Source organism: Lepidochelys kempii, chromosome 18, assembly GCF_965140265.1.
Source record: "Lepidochelys kempii isolate rLepKem1 chromosome 18, rLepKem1.hap2, whole genome shotgun sequence".
Classification (NCBI taxonomy): domain Eukaryota; kingdom Metazoa; phylum Chordata; order Testudines; family Cheloniidae; genus Lepidochelys; species Lepidochelys kempii.
Genome location: NC_133273.1, coordinates 21,510,955 through 21,529,246, shown reverse-complemented (window position 1 = coordinate 21,529,246; position 18,292 = coordinate 21,510,955). Strand labels below are relative to the sequence as shown.

General features: G+C 48.7%; 1 protein-coding gene and 1 long non-coding RNA gene across 5 annotated transcripts in view; one reads left to right on the top strand and one right to left on the bottom strand.

The window, feature by feature from the left end:
• TP73 (tumor protein p73) overlaps positions 1-18,292 on the bottom strand; it is an 87,588-nt gene that overhangs the window by 11,166 nt on the left and 58,130 nt on the right. For all 4 annotated transcript variants that reach the window (XM_073316373.1, XM_073316375.1, XM_073316372.1 and 1 more), the window contains exons 5-7: positions 4,060-4,246; positions 1,770-1,885; positions 423-532 (exon numbers count right to left, since the gene is read on the bottom strand). In XM_073316373.1, coding sequence (XP_073172474.1) covers positions 423-532; positions 1,770-1,885; positions 4,060-4,246 — 413 coding nt within the window. The remainder of the gene's footprint in view (positions 1-422; positions 533-1,769; positions 1,886-4,059; positions 4,247-18,292) is intronic.
• Positions 337-16,514, top strand: LOC140899986 (uncharacterized). Its single transcript, XR_012155528.1, has 3 exons — positions 337-402; positions 4,137-4,239; positions 16,466-16,514. It is a non-coding gene; the product is annotated as an uncharacterized lncRNA (long non-coding RNA).

Genomic DNA, 18,292 nt, shown 5'->3' with positions numbered 1-18,292 from the left:
TGTATTCCTACCTTCCCCCACACCCACCCTCTAAGGCTCTTCGTAGTCACTAACTTCCCAGTCAGGGAATGCCACTTTCCCACCTCTTCACTGTGCTTTGGACTCTCCATGCCAAAGATGCTTGGCCAGGAGTTTGCTTTGGACTGCAGCTTCCAGAACTTTATGGGCTGCCTTCTCCTCCAGAGGTCTTGCAAATCAGGCTCTGGAGTTTTGCTAACTCCTCTGTTTCACTGCTGAGGTTCTCCCCAGGCCATGCGTGGTTCATCCCCAGATGTGAACTGGGTGAGCCTCTCTCTAGCTATTTACGCAGCTGCCGTTCAGCTCGTAATCTGTCCAGGAGGGCCCAGGAGAGCCAGGCGCAGGAGTGCGGAGGGGAGCAGATGTCTGTCCTTTGCAGCACAGGTACCATAAGAATGACTCACTCTCTTGTCTCCAGGGTTATAATGATGAGGATGGGCCGTCTGTTCATCCCTCCCACACAGCTGCTGTTGCACATGAAATTGTACAGAATGGTGGTGAACTCAGTCCCAACCTGCCCAAAAGAGAGGAAATGACATCATGTGGGGGGTGGGGTTAGTAGGGGGCAGGGTGTTAAAAGCCCAGGGGAGATGGTGGCAGACCTCAGTCACTGCAGCAATGGGCTGCAGCCAGACAGGTGCAAAAAGCGTGTCTCAGCTCACAAATCAGTGGGGGGTTTGTGTGTGTGTTTGGGGGAATATTCATGGAGGAAGGCGGGGAAGATGAATTTCTGACCCTTGCTCTAAAGCAGCGGTTCCCATACTTGTTCCGCCACTTGTGCAGGGAAAGCCCCTGACGGGCCGGGCCAGGACGGGCCGGTTTGTCTACCTGCCGCGTTCGCCGATTCGCCTGATCGCGGCTCCCAGTGGCCGCAGGTCGCGGCTCCAGGCCAATGGGAGCTGCTGGAAGCGGTGGCCAGTACGTCCCTCGGCCCGCGCCACTTCCAGCAGTTCCCATTGGCCTGGAGCCGCGACCCGTGACCAGTGGGAGCCGCAACCGGCTGAACCTGTGGATGTGGCAGGTAAACAAACCGGCCCAGCCCACGAGGGGCTTTCCCTGCACAAGCGGTGGAACAAGTTTGGGAACCAGTGCTCTGGAGAAATATCCCCTTGAATGGGGATTATGTAGCCACTGTAACTGCAGAGTGCCTGTGTTACTTTCATATCATGCCAGTTTTGTGGGACCTTACTGCTAGATACTTCATTCATTGCCCTGGGCATGTGACATTGCAGCTGGAAATCAACATCACAAAGACACTAATTTAACAGGGCCCTAGGGGGCGCGCTAAGCTTTCCACTCACCATTTTATTTAATTTCGTTATTGGCTAAATGTGCCCCTGAGCAGTTACTAGCTGGACTGAAGTTTCTGTTAACCTGCACAATGCTCTGTGATCCCAGTGGGTTTGAAGCAAGATTCCCCTTTAAAGTGAGATGCTTTGGCAAATCCTGAAAGGGAAGGAGTACAGGCAAAATGTATTTGCTATCAGGGCTGTAGCACGAGGGATATTACTCTCCAGACACTGCAGTGCCATCAGGAGCTTTGTCAGGGATTGAAATTCATCTCCTAAATTCCACAGGGCGGATGCTGCTTTTAGCCACCTTGGTGCCAGTGGAGTCACTGCAGGGTCAAAGCTAGTGAGGTAGCTATAACTTTATTTAAGAAAACTACAAACAGTATTTTCACCCTCCCTCCTGGCCCCTTCCTCTCCCCTGCCCCAGCACCCCTATTCCTCTTCAAGCAAAGAGAATACCTGTGGTGGCTCATATGGCACCATTACACTCTGCCTTCCGGTGACAGCGTCGTCCACGTACTGAGAGAGATTGTTGCCTTCCACCCGGATCAAGTGGCTGGCTGGAGCGGACTGGCCTGCAGAGGGGAGAGTTAGAGGAAAGACCCTTCTCGGTGGGCTTGCCGACCCAAGAACGTTGCACGGGGTGATTATAAAATCCGTTTACTTAAACCAGGGCAAAAGGCAGTGTGGACGCTCACATTTTGGTTTACATCACATGCATTTTAGTTTAGCTTAAGTTGATTAGGAATTGGGTTAAACGCAACCAAAATAAGTGAGTTAAACTAGAAAGAGTGTTGTACGGGATGGTTCTGGTAAAATGGTTTAAAAAAAAACTATGGAAGTTAAACCGGTTCAACTTCCACGTGTAGACATTGTTCTCTCCAGCTTCCCCTCAGCCCCACCTTCTCTCAAGAGGCCAAAGGGGGCTGTTTTGGGTCAGGCCACATAAAACCTGACCTGAAAATTCCACCCAACGTAGCATTCAACCTAAACCTGAAACTCTTCTGAGGAGCCAAAGAATTCGTTTAACTGACTTTTACTTTCATCTGCCTTTGAATTTACTGGGTGTTCCAGGTGGGCCTGAACCAAATCAGGACTGGGCCCCATCACAGTAGGCAAGTACAAACACCTAGCAAGACACCAGGCCGCTGTCCCTCATCCTCTGAGACTGAGAAACCCTGGGCAACTGCAAGACAGGAGAATCCTGAAGCAGCCTGGTGGGCTCCAAACATTCCAAATGGCAACCTCTTGCCAGCCTATTTCCAGAGGCGCTGAGGCTGCTCCACTTCAGTGGTGCATTGCCACCAATGACCTGTGCAAAGGTCGCCTCAGGCTTCCCCGGGGCACAGGGAGGTTTGCTGTCACAGCCACTGTTCGTTTGGGCGTTTCGATGCTTTCTTAATCGAAGCATTTTCAAGGATGATTTTGTGGCTGCATGCATCACTCCCTTCCCTTTCCTGGGCTGGGCTGCCTGGACGTGGCTCTGTGGAAACGGGGTACGAGGCAGGCCCCAGCCAGGGAGACTTGAATGTCTGGTTCTGACAGTGCCAGTGAAGGTGCGGACAATTGCCCTGCCTGAAGAATCCTTTGTCTGCTTCACACCTGCTCATTCCTGCTGACCAGAGAGCAGGGCCCCACTTGAACAGAGGCACGTCAGGCAAGTCCTGCAATGAGAGGCGGGGGCCCCCTAACTACCTAACCCCTTTCAAAACACCTACCCCAATTCTTTCCTTCTGTATTTGATGCGGCTGGGCTGCATTTTCAGCAGGCAAAGGGTTCTGCTGGGAGCAGAACGTTATGTATAACAGCATGAATCTCACAAGCAACACTTGGGGCTCTGATCCTTTTGTCTTCTTTAGATGGACTTTAGTGAGGAGCTCAGGGTGCCAGCTGGAGCCAAACTGAGTCCAAGCTCCCTGCCTTTTAAGGGAGAGGAGGTCAGTGGGTAACATTTTCAAAATCACTTAAGTAGCTTTGCTCCATTGATGTCCAGGGGACTTAGGCTCCCAAGTCACTTAGGTACAGATGCTCAGAAGTATTTAGGCTCCTTACTTCCAGTGAAATCAATGGACATTAGGTGCCTAAATACCTTTGTGGATTTGGAACTTGGGCACTTTTGAAAATTCTATCCGAGTGTCACAAGCAGCAACTTGAGGAATTTGTAGCTTAGCTAGTAGGTGAAAAATACCTAACAGGCAAGCAGATCTGACCTTGAAATAATTTGTGGCGGGCACTTGTCCTGTTACCACCACCAAGAGGACAGACAGCACAGGGAGAGGTAAGGTAAAGGGTGATGCTGTCCTAGCACAGAGTGGATGGAGCACTTGGCTCAATGAGTGCTTCCAGGGCTTGTTAGCTCTGCCTCTGCTCAGACCTCATCTGTCTCACTCGCCATCAGTCCAGTCCTGGGGCTGCCAGGAGCGATGGTTCCCAGCACACGCCAGGCAAAACGTGCTGGTTTCATCTGAGCTTCACAGGCAGCTTTTTGGTTCTCAGAGTGAAACAGGCTGGGGTGGGGTGGGGAAGGGAAGACTTCTGTATACAGGAGTGAAAATGGAGGGTCTTGAACCCCACCTGTCAGGTGTCGCATGGCCCTGCTCATTTTCTAGTGCTAGTCTTGGTTATGGGGAAGCTCCAGGATACAGGTTACCAGCATGAGACAGGTTCAAACAGAATCATTGTCCCCACCAGCTGGGCAGATGACGGAGACACTGACCCGCTATTTGAGGGGCAGGAGACCAGCTCTCACCATCATTAAAGTCACGTCCCAGCTCATGGTTGGGGCAGCGCTTCACCACCTCTGTCACGTGCTCTGCCTTCTTGTAGACGGGCATGGCCCGGATGACGGTGCCTGGCGGGGGCGGCGTGGACACTTTGATCTGGATGGGGCATGTCTTGGCGATCTGACAATAGAGCTTCTTCAGCAGCGGTGAGTACTGGAAAAGAGGAGGGAGAGCTGGGTGTTAGGGCACATCCCGTGGCCCGGGCAAAGGGTGGTCGGGGACGGAATGGATCGCGGTATCAGACGTGTCACAGCAGCTGGAGAGACTGAGCCCATGGGGCTTTGCAGTGCAGGCATTGTGTCTCCATGCCAGTGTGCCCCGCACTGTGGGGTCCACACCGCTGCTCAGGCCAGCGCACTCTTAGAGCTCCAGAAAACCCACACCTAGGATTGGCTCCTTTATTTATTTATATTACAGTTGCACCAAAAGGCCCCAATCAGCATGAGGTGCTGTACGCATACAGTGAGACACGCTCCCTGCCCCAAAGAGCTAGCAATGTAATTTATCCAGGCCAGGGGGATGGGGGTGCATTGGGGCCCTCAGGCTAAGTGCCTCCCTGCCCCATGCCAGGGTAGATTGTAACCTGTATGTCCCACTTTTTAGAAATGTCTCTTGGCTGAGATCACCTGGTCTGCAGCCCTCTTCCTCCACTGCCCCATCTTCATTTGCCTTTTTGCACCTTGGCTGGGCCAGAGAGCCAGGCATGTGCCTCTGGCCGGCGCACCTGGTTTTCACGCAGAACACGTGGCAGGGTTTGCTAGGGGAAAATGTTTGGGGCAACTCAATTAAAACGATAAGCATGTAAAGGAGCAAGGGTAACGGCCCCCCCTACACTCACCCTGGGGAGGGCAACTGCCAAAAGCCATATTCTGCCTTCATAACTTATATGCCTGCAACCTGACAGCCATCAGGGCTGGGTCCAGCAAGTCACTGGGGCTGCACAGGTATAAAGCACAGGACAGAACTTTCTTCTGAGACTGCAGAGACAGCTGCCTGCTGGCTGATGTCTCCCTGCCCCCTCCACGGAGGGAAAAGCAACAAAATGTCCTTTTCCAATAATCCTCTGTTCCCCTCCAACCTGACTAAATGCAGCCTGGCTGCACAGGGGTCTGTGTCTGCGTATGGGACGGGAGCTTTATGTGCCATTCCTAGACGATAAACCCATGGCTTGCATTCACAGTGGGTTAGGGAGTTGGGAGACAAAAACTCACCTGCCTCCCATCCCTGGCATCTGCTAGACGCCCGTATGACCCTCCCCTACGCACACAGCTCAGCAGGGATACCTGATCAGCTAGCTGAGCCGTACCCCCATCAGCCTGGGCTGAGACTCTCCTCTCAGCAAAGATTTGGGGATTTTTTTTTTTGGTGGGGGAGGGGAGGGAGGCTTATTGCAACATGCTGGAACAGGCAGGTTTGCTCAGGGATCCCAAATATTCACCAGGAGCTCGAGGAGCTGTTCTGCACCAGTTGGCTCCCTGCACGGATGTGCTGCAACAGGTCGGGATGAACTGGATGCAGAGGACAGGAATGGAGGAAAGAGCCCCCTTTACAGTGTCTGATCAACTCCCCTTAAAATGAGGAGGGACTGTCTCTACTCTTGGAATCAGCCTGATTTCACTCCTGGGTGTATCTGCCCCACTACAGCCCCTTGGTGTAGATGGTGAAGCCAGTGGTTGCCCTTTTTGCAGCCAGGCTGAGAATTACTAGTACCGGTCCTAGCTTTCCTTTGCTACATCAGTGCTGCCACCCAGCTGGCTGAAATGGGGCTAATTCTGCACACAGCCCTTGCCTCAGAGCCCAAGCGTTCTTACTGGAGGGTGGGAGCTAAAATCTGCTTCTGAACCCCTGATGGCCTCGGATGAGGTGAACCGTTAGTGTAGGCCACACTGAGCACTTCACATAGTCCCTCGCCCGCCCTGAGATAGAGCATTGCCCAAACTAACACAGGTATGGGGGTGCTGCCCTTGGGGTGTACTCTGAATCCAACTCCAGAGAGGAAGGCGCCTTCACACATAAGTGCTTACTCTGCAGTGTATTTCTGGTACCTTGTCTATAGCCTGCAGCCGTACCAGCAAGGAAGGGAGAGGTCCAGGGATCACAGGCACAACCCCACAACATGGTTAGGGTTGGCTTTGGAGCAGGGTCTCCTGGATTCTCACTGCATGAGCCTGGGCAAGTCACAGTGGTAAGGAGTGTCTATGCAGCACGTTAACATCCTTTGGATGAAGGGTGTGAGGGAAGCCGAGTGACCGCCCCCAGCAGGGCATCCATTCCCCAGGAAATACCTGCACCCACGTCCTTTTGCTATTCCAGTGTGAAAATGACCAAGACTGGAGTATATGAGGGGCATTTCTGAAAAACCAGATTACTATTCAGCACTTAAATGGCATCAAGGAGCAGCCGACCTCCCTGTAACAAAAGGGAGCTGGAACTAAACTGACCTAGCTCATGGCAGAATGGATCAGGGTGGCGAGTGCCCAACTGTAACTGCACCTAACGCAGAGCGTTTAGCGCCGGGCAGCGCAGCACCAGAATGATATTGCCACTTTGGAGAGAGTGCAGAGGAAAGCAACAAAGATAATCAGGGACTGACATGTGAGGACTGATTAACAGAGCCATATTTGTATATCTTGGCTACAAAAGTACACTGTGGTGGACACACACACACACACAGAACCTGGAAGAGGTTATAATCTAAATAACCAAGGAAGATCACCTTCTCTCTCTTGCACACGGAAGGAGAGGCACCATGAGGCAGGAACTGAACCCAGCGCACAAGGCTGTCCTTTCTCCGAAAGTGAAGAAAGGGAAGTTTAAGAGTAAGTTTCACTAAACACTTTGTAGCCGAGAGCCATGTAGGAAGAGAGTCCCAGGGGCTGTTGTGGAAGCCCCATTGGTACTTAGAGCTGCACTGCACAAAGCAATTCAATGGGGACCAGCCTTGTGCTGATGTGTGTTGTGGCTTCTGTTCTAATAGGCCTGGCCTTTTCCATTTGTAACTCTGACTATTAGCCAACTCTTGCCGCACGTCCACTGCCCATTGAACGTACACATGGAAATAAGAAACGTATTTTTTTTGCTGGCATATTCTCAGGAGGAGTTGCCGCGGCCTGGCATTCTCCATCAGTTCGGGACCCAAAAGGTAATTACTTTTCTGGACACTTTGAGCGCTAAACGCTCTTGCTGTCAAGTAGAAGTTTAAAAGTGCTCAAGCTTAGCACTCCTGCACCCTGCAGTGTGTGAAGAAAATGGACGTTTATTTTCCTCTGGCTTTTATGATCCTCCCACTCTCTGCTGTCTGTGTATTTCAACCCAAGTGCCAACACAGCAGGAAAGCAGAAAATTGAAATAATTACTTGCTGAAGAGCCAATTATTGCCTTTTGTGTCCTAACCACTTTGAGGATATTGTGCCAATGTAAAGATTCTTTGTCTGCTGGCAAAGGGCATCACTTGAGAAACGCAGGTATTCCTTTGAAGTTATTTAATATATCACTTCTTCCCTACATTGCCTTTCTCACATGTCAGGCTACATGACAAGCTGCTGTTGTGTGCACATAGAATCATAGAATATCAGGGTTGGAAGGGACCTCAGGAGGTCATCTAGTCCAACCCCCTGCTCAAAGCAGGACCGATCCCCAACTAAATCATCCCAGCCAGGGCTTTGTCAAGCTGGGCATTAAAGACTTCTAAGGAAGGAGATTCTACCACCTCCCTAGGGATCTCTGTAGTACATCACCAGTGGTGAATGCATTTCCACATATTGTTCTTTGAATTCCACATTGTCCTGCCACAATATCTGGCCGGAGTTGGAAGTATCTGTATAGAACCTAATACATGTGCATTGCACAACACTACCAGAGTATCAGTACCCATGTAAGTCACACACACCTGAATGCTTGGGCCCACTTTGGGGCACTGTGGGAGTGATTTTCCAAACAGCTTAGTGCCCCAGTTCCCCTGTAGTGTCTCATGTAACTAGAGCCTCTCTTAGAACTGTGTAGTGCCTTGTTATGCTGCTGATGTTCAGTTTTGTATGGCTTCCTACCAGACTCCAGAGCAGAGAATAGCCAGAAGGGTCCAGTCTGATCAGCCAGTCTAACCTTAATATTACTGTAGCAGAGACTGAAGACACTGTCCTAAAAAATGTCAATTGCGAGAGAGACAGTCAGACAAAGAGTGGTGATATAGCCCCGCAGGCAGTCTGAGACGTGCCCAGAGTGGTTGGTTTATATCTAGAAAACAATTTTATTTTTACCATTGAAATATTCTCCACAAGGCTCTTATAGGATGTGCCTGATCATGTGAAAGAGAAGCAAACTCTTCCGAGCAAAGGGCTGCCATTAAGAAAGGCAAACCCTGGTGTTTCCCATGTGCTGGTTTCGTGGGCGTGCTATTGGCTTCCATTAGAGAATCACTAATTAGTATTGTAATACTACTTTGCATTTAGATGGTGCTTTTCATAGGAGGATTGCAAAGCCATTGACCAGCTTGAGCAAGTACTATTAGCCATGTTTTCTAGCGGGGAAATCAAGGCACAGAGACTTGCCCTAGACCTCACAACAATATATCTAGTTCCCTTGGACTAACCACACGTTCTCATGTAAATCCAGTTTCATGGTCAGGTATATACCAGGCTTAAATCAGAATGCAAATTACACAGCAATTAGCGTAGGACCTACCAACTAATCTGCCCAAGCATGTAATTACCACAGATTGTATGCTGCCAAGTCAGACCTGTGCAGTTACTGTGCAAGTACAAAAGCACTTACAGGGTAATCACTGCCGAATAAAGTACCACATCCCCCAATGGGTGAAAACCTGAGCATGGACTCTGGCAGGGATGGGGTTAACACCATCCACAGGTGCTTGCTCTCAGTACAGTAATTCCCAGGGTGGGCTCAGCTGGGCTGAATTGCTGCAGGAGCAGAGCTTATAAGAGGAGTGATCTGAGGGCTGGTGCTTTCCTTCTATGGTCAGGGGCTGAGCTGGTGCAGTAGTTAGGCCTTGCTGTGGGGAGAGACGCTCTTTGCATAGTTGCAGCCCAGATCAGTGGGTGGCTGTTTTCTTTCCTGCCCTGGGAATGTGTGTTGGTTCTGGGGGTGCAGCCAGATAGGGACAGTGACTGGCAGGGTGGGGACAGCGTAGGGCACAGTGCAAAGAGCTGTAAATGAGGCAGGGGAATGCTCCAGTGACTAGGGGGTGCCAATGACTGATTTGCACTAAGGAAAGCTGCAGAGAGGTCTAGTTTCTACAGAACGAGGCTGGGTTTTGAGAAAGCTGGGCAACATTATCACCTCTGCCACTGACTTGCTGTGTGGTAGCATGGCCGAGTGGTCTAAGGTAGTGGATTTAGGCTCCAGTCGTTTTGATGGCGTGGGTTCGAATCCCACCGCTGCCAAGAAAGTTTTTGGGGGGGAGGGATAGCTCAGTGGTTTGAGCATTGGCCTGCTAAACCCAGGGTTGTGAGTTCAATCCTTGAGGGGGCCATTTAGGGATCTGGGGCAAAAATTGGGGATTGGTCAAAGCAGGGGGTTGGACTAGATGACCTCCTGAGGTCCCTTCTAACTTTGATATTCTATGATTCTATGACCTTGGGCAAGTCATCTCTCCTCTCTGTAACTCAGTTTCCACCTCTCAACCGTGGGGATAATATTGTTACCCAGCTCACAGGGGTTGTAGTTACAAGCCTTGGTTCATTAAGATCTGTCAAGTAATTTGGGCTCCTCATACTGTTGCAGTCACGTCCCAGCTTTCTGTAGACTGCTAAACAGTGTGACTGCGTGACATGCCTCTGAGGTCACCCCTGGGCCTGATAGTGTATGCGGGCGTACGTTAGCCCCCTGCATGGCTTGGCATAAGGGGATTTTCCCACTCGGGGTGAAGCACAAAGTATGGGGTCTCAGTGTCACGTGTCCTGCCTTGGTGGGGCATGGAAGCATGCTTGTGAAAGAGCCCACTGCTTTGCCACTTGGTAGGAAAAAGCCACACTGAGGTCCCATAGCTGGTGGCATGTCACAAGTTTTCATACAGCTACAGCAAAATACACAGCAGAAGCGTGAGTCTATGGGATGTTATGGAACATTTAAAGCCAGGGAAGAGAGAGAAGTGAGGAGGCGGGAGCTTCCCTGGTGCAACATCTTTCTTCCATTTCAAATAAGCATGTGGCTCCCCTCGCTCTGTCCAGAAATCAATGCCTTTTGTGCTGATAAGCAAATCTACGAGTCCCCTTTCCATGCCACCTCCCTCCAAGCTGCTTTGCAGCCAAGAAAGAGTGTGTGTTTGTGTGTTTGTTTTGTTGTTTTGTTGAGAGCTCCTCTCCTCTCCTGCACACACCTAAGAGCAGGCCAAGGGCAGGCGGAGTGCTAGTTACTGCATGGCAGGGCATGCTCCTGTTCAGAGCACTGTATCTTATCCCCAACAACACACACTTTGTGCCAAAATATACCACTGCACAGGCCATCTGCAGGGTTGGTAAAGCTTGTCCTGAGCCATCAAAACACATAGAGAAAAGCCAAACTGTGAGACCGCAGGAGTCCTGCAGCTTCCTGGGCAACGAGTGGACATGAGAGCAGACGGTTCTGACTGGAGACAAGCCGCCTTGGCTGCAATGAAATGCTTTAGCAGCACTGGTGCTCTTGTTCCATTGCACTGGCCACGTAACTCCGGCATGCCTCCAGCCAGCCTTCACATTTTCCTTACAGCTGGGGTCAGTTTTATCCTTAGTCACTTGGTGCACCCAGGATTTTACTCCCAGGCAAGTTTCATGCCTATAATAGACGTGGCTGCAGGGCGCACAGGCAGGTGCGGCTACATCCACAGAGGATTGCTGCGAACACCTTTGGGTTTTTAAGATGGTGATTCTGCTTTTGTGGTTCCAGTCAGTTGAACAACAGGACCCCGTGGCCAGTGCATTTCTAGGTGGTTATAGCCCTGTCTTTCCAAGGCAGAGGGCCAAAGGGCAACTGGTGCTAACCACCCAGGAAATGCTACTATTGTAGATAATTTAGCAATCTGGATGAATGCGGATCAGAGCTCACTGGCTTTCCTTCTTCCGTGATCTGAGTTAATCATGTGTACATGCATGCTAACTGACACAGCTGCTCTCTATATGTATGTGGTGATATAAAGTGCAGTGAAGCATTTGCAGTCGCACACATCAAAACGTATGGAGACAGAGGATAGCTGAGTGGCCTGAGCACCAGGTTTGCAATCACTAGCCTCCCTGGAACCACAGCTGTGAATTGTGACAGGGCTGACTCAGCCCTTCATCCTTCCAGTGCAGCTAGCTGAGTTCCATGCATTTCACTGTGCATGGGGTAGGGCTTTTGGAGGACAGCTGACATTCTGAGATCCTGTCTGCCCTGTATGGACATTTACAGTCCCAGAGTAAGGATTTGTTCAATGTTTATAGTGTAAATTGCCCTTTCTCTGATTGTTGTGTGATGTGCCGTGGGCTGCTCTGCCAGGCTGGATATCACTGGGGTTGCAGCACTCTATGGCAGTTTTCCAAGTATTTTGGTGCTCTGTCATGCTGTGTTAGTGTAAACTATGATTGAACACAATCCACCATCACACAGACACATCCAACAAAAATCGGTCTAACCCCTGGAATCTAAAGCTGAGTTCCTGGCAGCTGACCTTTCTGGCAAACACACCTGGCTCAAACCCACCCCCCTTTGGTTTGAGTTTTGTACAATAAAAAGGCAGTGTGAATTGGACGTGATTTTTGTTCCTGTCTCAAGGCATGCTATCTTTATCATGCCTGCACACAGAATGCAGCTGTCTCAAGGTCTCTGTTGCCCTACAGCTCTCCACTTATCAGTTCCTATCAAGATTGCTGATCAGCCCGGATGAGGGGTGGACAGATGGATTTGTATGACATATGACTTCCAGTAAATATTAGCAGCTACATTCAAAAGCTCCCTTTTGGGTGGGTCTTTGTGTGGTGGGGGCATGTGTGTACAGATACATTCTGATAGGAAATTCTGCTGTGGAACCCAGGCCCAAGGAAATTCCATGAACATCTATTCTCCACTGACAGACCAGTGCAACTTCACTTTGGTTTCTCTCCTGCCAACTGTATCTCAGAAATGTTACAGAGTTAGATAAAGCAGCTATCAAGTGAAATACTAGCAAAAGGGGAGAGAGGTTAGGAGAGAGAAACAAGGAATGAAAGATACCTTTTCAGCGGAGAGCCATGAAGCGATGCAGAGAGCACTTAACACTGTCCCAGATGGCAGGAGTTGCAGAGGAGACGGCTCTCTGACCCGCAGGGGTGAGATTGTGCAAAGGGCTAGCGAGTAAGTGAAGGTATCAGGGAAGAGAGCCAGAACCAAGGAGTTGGCTGGAATCAGGTCTATGGACTGTTTTAAACACAAAGAGGGGCAGTTTTGATCTAGTTCCTGAAACAGAAGAGGTGTTTGAAGAAGGGGTGGGGTGGGTGGTAACAATTTGTATATATGACATGAGGGTGAATTTGGCAGTAAGGATTCTCCTGGCCTGTCTGAGTCACACAGATGTGCTCCTGTCTGATTACAGGTCAGCGTCCTGTTATAAAAGCAGTAGAACGCTGGGTGACACTATGAACACGCCTCTTTGTGACATACCCAGATCTTAGGCGAATGAAGGGTGCAGGATCAGACTACATTTTGATCACATACTAAAGTCAGTTTCTCAGATGTGATACCATTTAGCATATAAACCAAGCTTTGCACTTACTTTTGATTAGATTTAAATAGTCTCTCCTGAAACGTGTACATAGCTGCAATTTGTGAGCACAGAACAGAGAAGCTTGACCCCTTTGCTTTCGCCCATGTAACCTACATACTCTGTGTGATTGTGATCTGATACACTCATTTTCAGAAGGCAGCATGGCAGAACAAGGGTTATTTGGGGGGTTCTTCCTGGCCAGGTGTTAACATACTGGCAACTCCTGTCAAAGGATCCTTTCATGTCGACATTCCCCAGGCAGTCCCCAACATGCCTGGGAAATAACATTTTTCTGGAAGAGTAGAGGTGCATTATGGTAAGTTCTTCGGTAACACACGCTCTCATTATACCATGTTATGACATGGATAAATCTCTGTTAAATAGCAAAACCGATTGCCCTGCAGGCAAAAGAGCTACAGCCGAACACAGACATGCCTCCACTGATAACCTTATCGTGTCTTAACAGCTCCAGGATTGTCTTCAAAGATCCTTCAACAATAACAAGCTATTCTTTTAAGGAACTGTGTGCTGATAACTCAGAGAGAGCAGTAGCCTGTTTTATATCCCATTTCAATACTGCATACAATACACTGCTCTTTTCTTTAGCTCAGATGTCCTGTCACCTACCAGTCAATGTCCACTCAGGTCATGCATCTCCCATTTGCATGCCCTTTGCCTTCAGTGGGATTCTGCTGGGAGTGACTGGTTCCTTGCCTCTTAGAGTTATTCCTTTGAAAAGAGTAGATGTTTCTTTCTGAATGAGCCTGTTCACTGCCGCTATGCACCAGAACCCTCTATTTTAAAAAATAAATACGACTGTGCACACACACCGCCTGATTCTCAAAAGGAAGAAGCCCAAAATATTTTGCACTCACCATAATGCATGTGAAATTTCGTACCTAGTTCAGATGCCAAAGTTAGACATCTAAGTGGGGATCTGCATGAGCTAATAATCTATTGCACTTGCATTTCTGTCCATAGTCCTGGGCTTCTGGCCTTTTGAAAAAAAATGGACCCATGGTAATTCGCACCTTTAAGATATCAAAGCACTTTACAAGCATTCGTTAAGATATGTGTGCCCTAGTTTACAAAGGCATACACTAGCGAAATTACTTGCTCTCACTCAGAGCAAGTCAGTTCCAAAGTTGGAGCTAGAACCCAGGACTCCCAAGTCCCAATGCTTTACACTAGTCACTAGCCCAGAGCCACCACCTTGCCTTTTTCCAAGAGCACACTTTTGACAACAGCCATTAAAGACTCTGGTTATTCATTTGTATTCCCTCATATTCTACATATTTTGAAATACGTGGCCTTTTAATATAGATTTTTTTTGCATTGTATTGTGATATGAATTATTGTGTAGCTCACTCACAGGTAAGAGGACAAAACCCAACCTTCATCTAATGCCTAACGTCCCATAGTGCAAAGTGACATTTGCTCCTGGTTGCATTGCTTGAACTCCATATATATCAATAACCCTCAGATACATCTTCAGTCCAAGTGATTGTACTATGTTTTCAGAGATTCGTTGATTCCAAAGCCATAAGGGAACATTGTGATCATCTAGTCTGACATCCTATTTTCAAGGTTCTTGTCTCCATTTGGAGAAATTCTGACTCTGCTTTTTCTTGTAAAAATTTGCTGTTCCCATTTGGATGAGAACTGGAAAGAGAGAAAGACAACAATGGCTTCCTGAAAGGAGCTGTTGAACAAGCATTTTGAAAAAAGTCTTGGACCTCTTCCAAAGGAGCTGTCCCTGGTCTAGGTGGAACATAGTCAAACTACATGTAGATGTTTGTCTTTATTCAGCATGTATACCTAGTGGCTTCATCAGGGGACTAGCTCCTAGGACACCTGGGTTCTACTCCTTTTCTCACTTCCCCACGGTGGATTAGTCTATCACCAGAGAGACCTCCCTCTTAGGATTCCGTTTCTAATACAGACGAGCTTGAATGTATTCCCTGTTCTGTCACCTCTGTATCATTCCTTCCCTTTATTCTTGGTTCCTACTGTACCGTCTGGGTATTTATAGACCTTTAGCATCTTCCTGCCCACTAGCTTTATAACTAATGTCATTCCCCTCACTGAACAAAGGCAGAGACTGTCTTACGCTGTGTTTGTATAGGAATGAGCACAACAGGGCCTCAGCTAGCTGGGGCTTCTAGGAGCTGCTGTGATAATTAATAGCAAACAATGGTAGTAGCACCAATCTGACATAAACTGAGGCTGTTCTATCTGAAATATCTTTTTATCCAATTTTTGCCCTATTGATGCAATTTCTAATGCCAGAGTTTTTTCATTTGTTGCAATGAAAATCAGACCTCAACCTGCTTAGATGGTTCTTCTCTGCTACTGCAACCTCCTTTCTTTAAGTCCAAGTAAATTCCAGAGTTGTAGGACTTATTGGAGGAGCCAAAATAGTGAAACACTGACAGCCTTTCACTATTCAAGCACATCTCTGAGCAAATTCCATGCATTTTTCCAGTGCCTTTCACACCCAAGAATCCCGGAGTGTAATGGGATAGAGGTCACTTCCCCTATCTTCTGAAATACAGCCATTTCTGGGGTGGGACAGAGCAGCCATTCCGCACCTGTGACAGAAAATAAAAACTCTCCTGGGGATGTAATCTGCTCTTTTGATAAGACTCTTTAATAACACCCATCTCGAGGCCGATGTTTATCATCTATAGCTTAGGTCCAAGGAAGGGTTTTACAGAGACAGTGGTCAAAATCCCATTCCAATACTCCATGCAAACCCACTGAAGTCTGAGCTTGTCTGCAGTGTCGAACGGCACTGAGTGTTACCATTTATTGCCCTGCACCCTGAGCAGGGGAACAGAATCCCAAACTCCGTGAAGAAAGAAACTACTTCACTGCTTATAGCTACTGGCGCCGCTTCCTGTGATGGGGACAGGAGAAAAGAGAAGCATTTTCCCATAGTGCTTTGAGAGCCTAAAACCAAAATCTAACTTAAATATTCTGTGTGAAAAGGCCTAACCGAAACATCCCTTCCCCCCAGTTCTGCCCATTCTGCAGAACCGCTAGGCGGATGTGTCCCAACAGATTCTGAACTGATAAAAATCTTATTTATCTTCAGCTGTTGACACAGAAGCGTCTAGACTTGCCTGCTTCGGGAGGACTGGATCCGAGAGCTGCTGCTTTCTTTCTTGAAGGAAATGATTTGCCCAACAATTACTTTTTCCCCCACTATCTCCCCCTGCAACCGCCTCCTCCTCCTTACATTCCAGTCTCCCCATTAGTCCCGCTCAAGACGTGTCCAGGACTGCAGTCAGTGGATCCCAATAAAGCCCCTAGACTGGCAAGGGGGAGAGAGAGAAGAAAAGTGGTGCCTTGGGCTGCTCATTTCCTTGTACTCTCTAGCGAGCAGCTGTGGAGCTGCACCCCAGGACAGGTTTGGACAGATCACGGCGGAGAGGTGATAATAATGTGTCTGTCATTTTACTCAGACGTGTAGGAGCTTGCAAACCGCAAAGACCGTTAACTGGCTCGGACGAATCTGTTACAACAGATCCTGGAAGACATGCCGACTGCAGGGCTTTTTCCTTTCTAATTTTTTTAATAACCATTTTTTTAATCATTGGTCTTTATAGTTTCTCACTGATTTGGAAATTCCATCACAAGTTACTTTGTTTCCCTTTTAGTGTGAGCAAGGATGTGGCTGTGACCAGGGCATCGTGTGCACTGCATCGGGAGATGTACACAAGCCTTACATGGACTGTCTATAAAACCAGAAAGTCCCAGTTCCGTCTGACCCCATGCCCCATCCACTTCGTCCATCCCTCCAGAAGAAAAGAAGTGGAGTTAGTGGCTGGTAATGATCAAGTTGAAGAGAACAATTTCAGATCTTTCCCACGGAGCTGCTTGGTTCTGGACAGTGGTGATCACAGGATGGCTGCAAGTGACTGTTTAAACGAGCAGGACAGTAAAAGGTTGGGAATATAAAGGGGACGGAACAATACCTACCTCCTGGATAGTGTTTTCCTCCATACACTTAGAGCTCTGTACAAAAGGAGGTCAGTAGTGTTATCCCCATTTTATGGAATGGGGAAACTGAGGCACAAAGAAGGACAGTGACTTGCCCCAAGGTCACCCAGCAGAGCCAGGAGTAGAACCCAGGACTCCTGAGGATCATACGTCTTCCAAAAATCTCCCCTGGCTGCACCTATACAGTGGGTACAGGTTCCACCCAGCTGTAAGCATTGCTAGCCCCACCTTTAACTCTAATGTAACGTAGCTCTCTCAATAAACAGATCATCGTAAAATCGCCTCTTCACCAGGAAGGCTTCATGGACACAGAGACACAAAGGTGTGCATAGCAACTTAGCTTTGAAAGGCCCTCTTTGGGCTCTTCCCAAAGCAGCAGGACCCTTGGTCTCCTCTATGCATACTGCAGTTGCTGTGCCTAGCCAAAATCTCCTCACACAGAAGATGGCTCTGCTCCGACCAAACACAAGGTGAGCAGGTAGACGTTACAAGGATCCCCATGCTGAGATCAGCTCACCTCATCCCCTCAGAGGGTGGCCTTTGCTCTGCCCAAGAGCTCACCCCACACCTCGGGGATCTGCAGGAAGACCTGTGACTGCCAAACCCAGCTCTCATTGGGGCTGTGTTACCAGAGACTCCCCAAGGCTGTACCCCAGTTCTATTAGCAGGACCACAAATGAATAGATTTCTGGTTCTTCAGTCTGCATTTTTGTGTGCTTACTATCCTTCCATTACCCCTAATTACAGTCCCATGGTTCACCCTAATTGATTTCCCTCCCTCCCTGACATTTACACCTTTTAAATACCTGTCGACTGGGCTCACATCCTCTCTTACTCATTGCTTGGCCGAGCCACACATACTTTGTTCTTTTCAAATCTTTCCAGTAAGTCTGACTCGCTCTCTGTCTGGCTACTTTGACCATGTGACCAAGACTGCACAGAGGCCAAGTGCCACTAACAAGCAAGCAGAAAACCCAGCAATGCAGTTGCTTTGGGATGCGCTGAGGAACTCATGGGGATAAAGAGTGAAGAAATATGATCGGGGGAATCTAGCTGAACACGCCGATGCAAAAACACAGGGCAACAGAATCTGACCTGGCGTCGGATCCTAATTAATCTTTAGTAGCTAGCGCTCCCTGAACAGAGGCTGGGGTCGCACAGTGCATCGTCACAGATAGCCTTTGCCCTGAAGACCTTACAATCTAAATAGAGAGAGGAGGAAGTAGTATTATTATTTAATTTATTATTACCCCATTTTACTGATGGGGAAACTGAGGTGCGGAGAGATTTTCAAAGGTCCCCAGGGAGTCTCAGACCTGCTCTCCTTGGTGCATTCTGACACGATCAGCTCAACGGTGACACCACCTTCCTGTTGCTCACAAGCTGAGGGTCCCAGGGGGTGAAAGAGCCCAAGTGGGCAATGAGGGCGTCAGCACATTCCCTGCATCACTGGGAAGTGTCCCCTCTCCATTGCATAGTGGTTT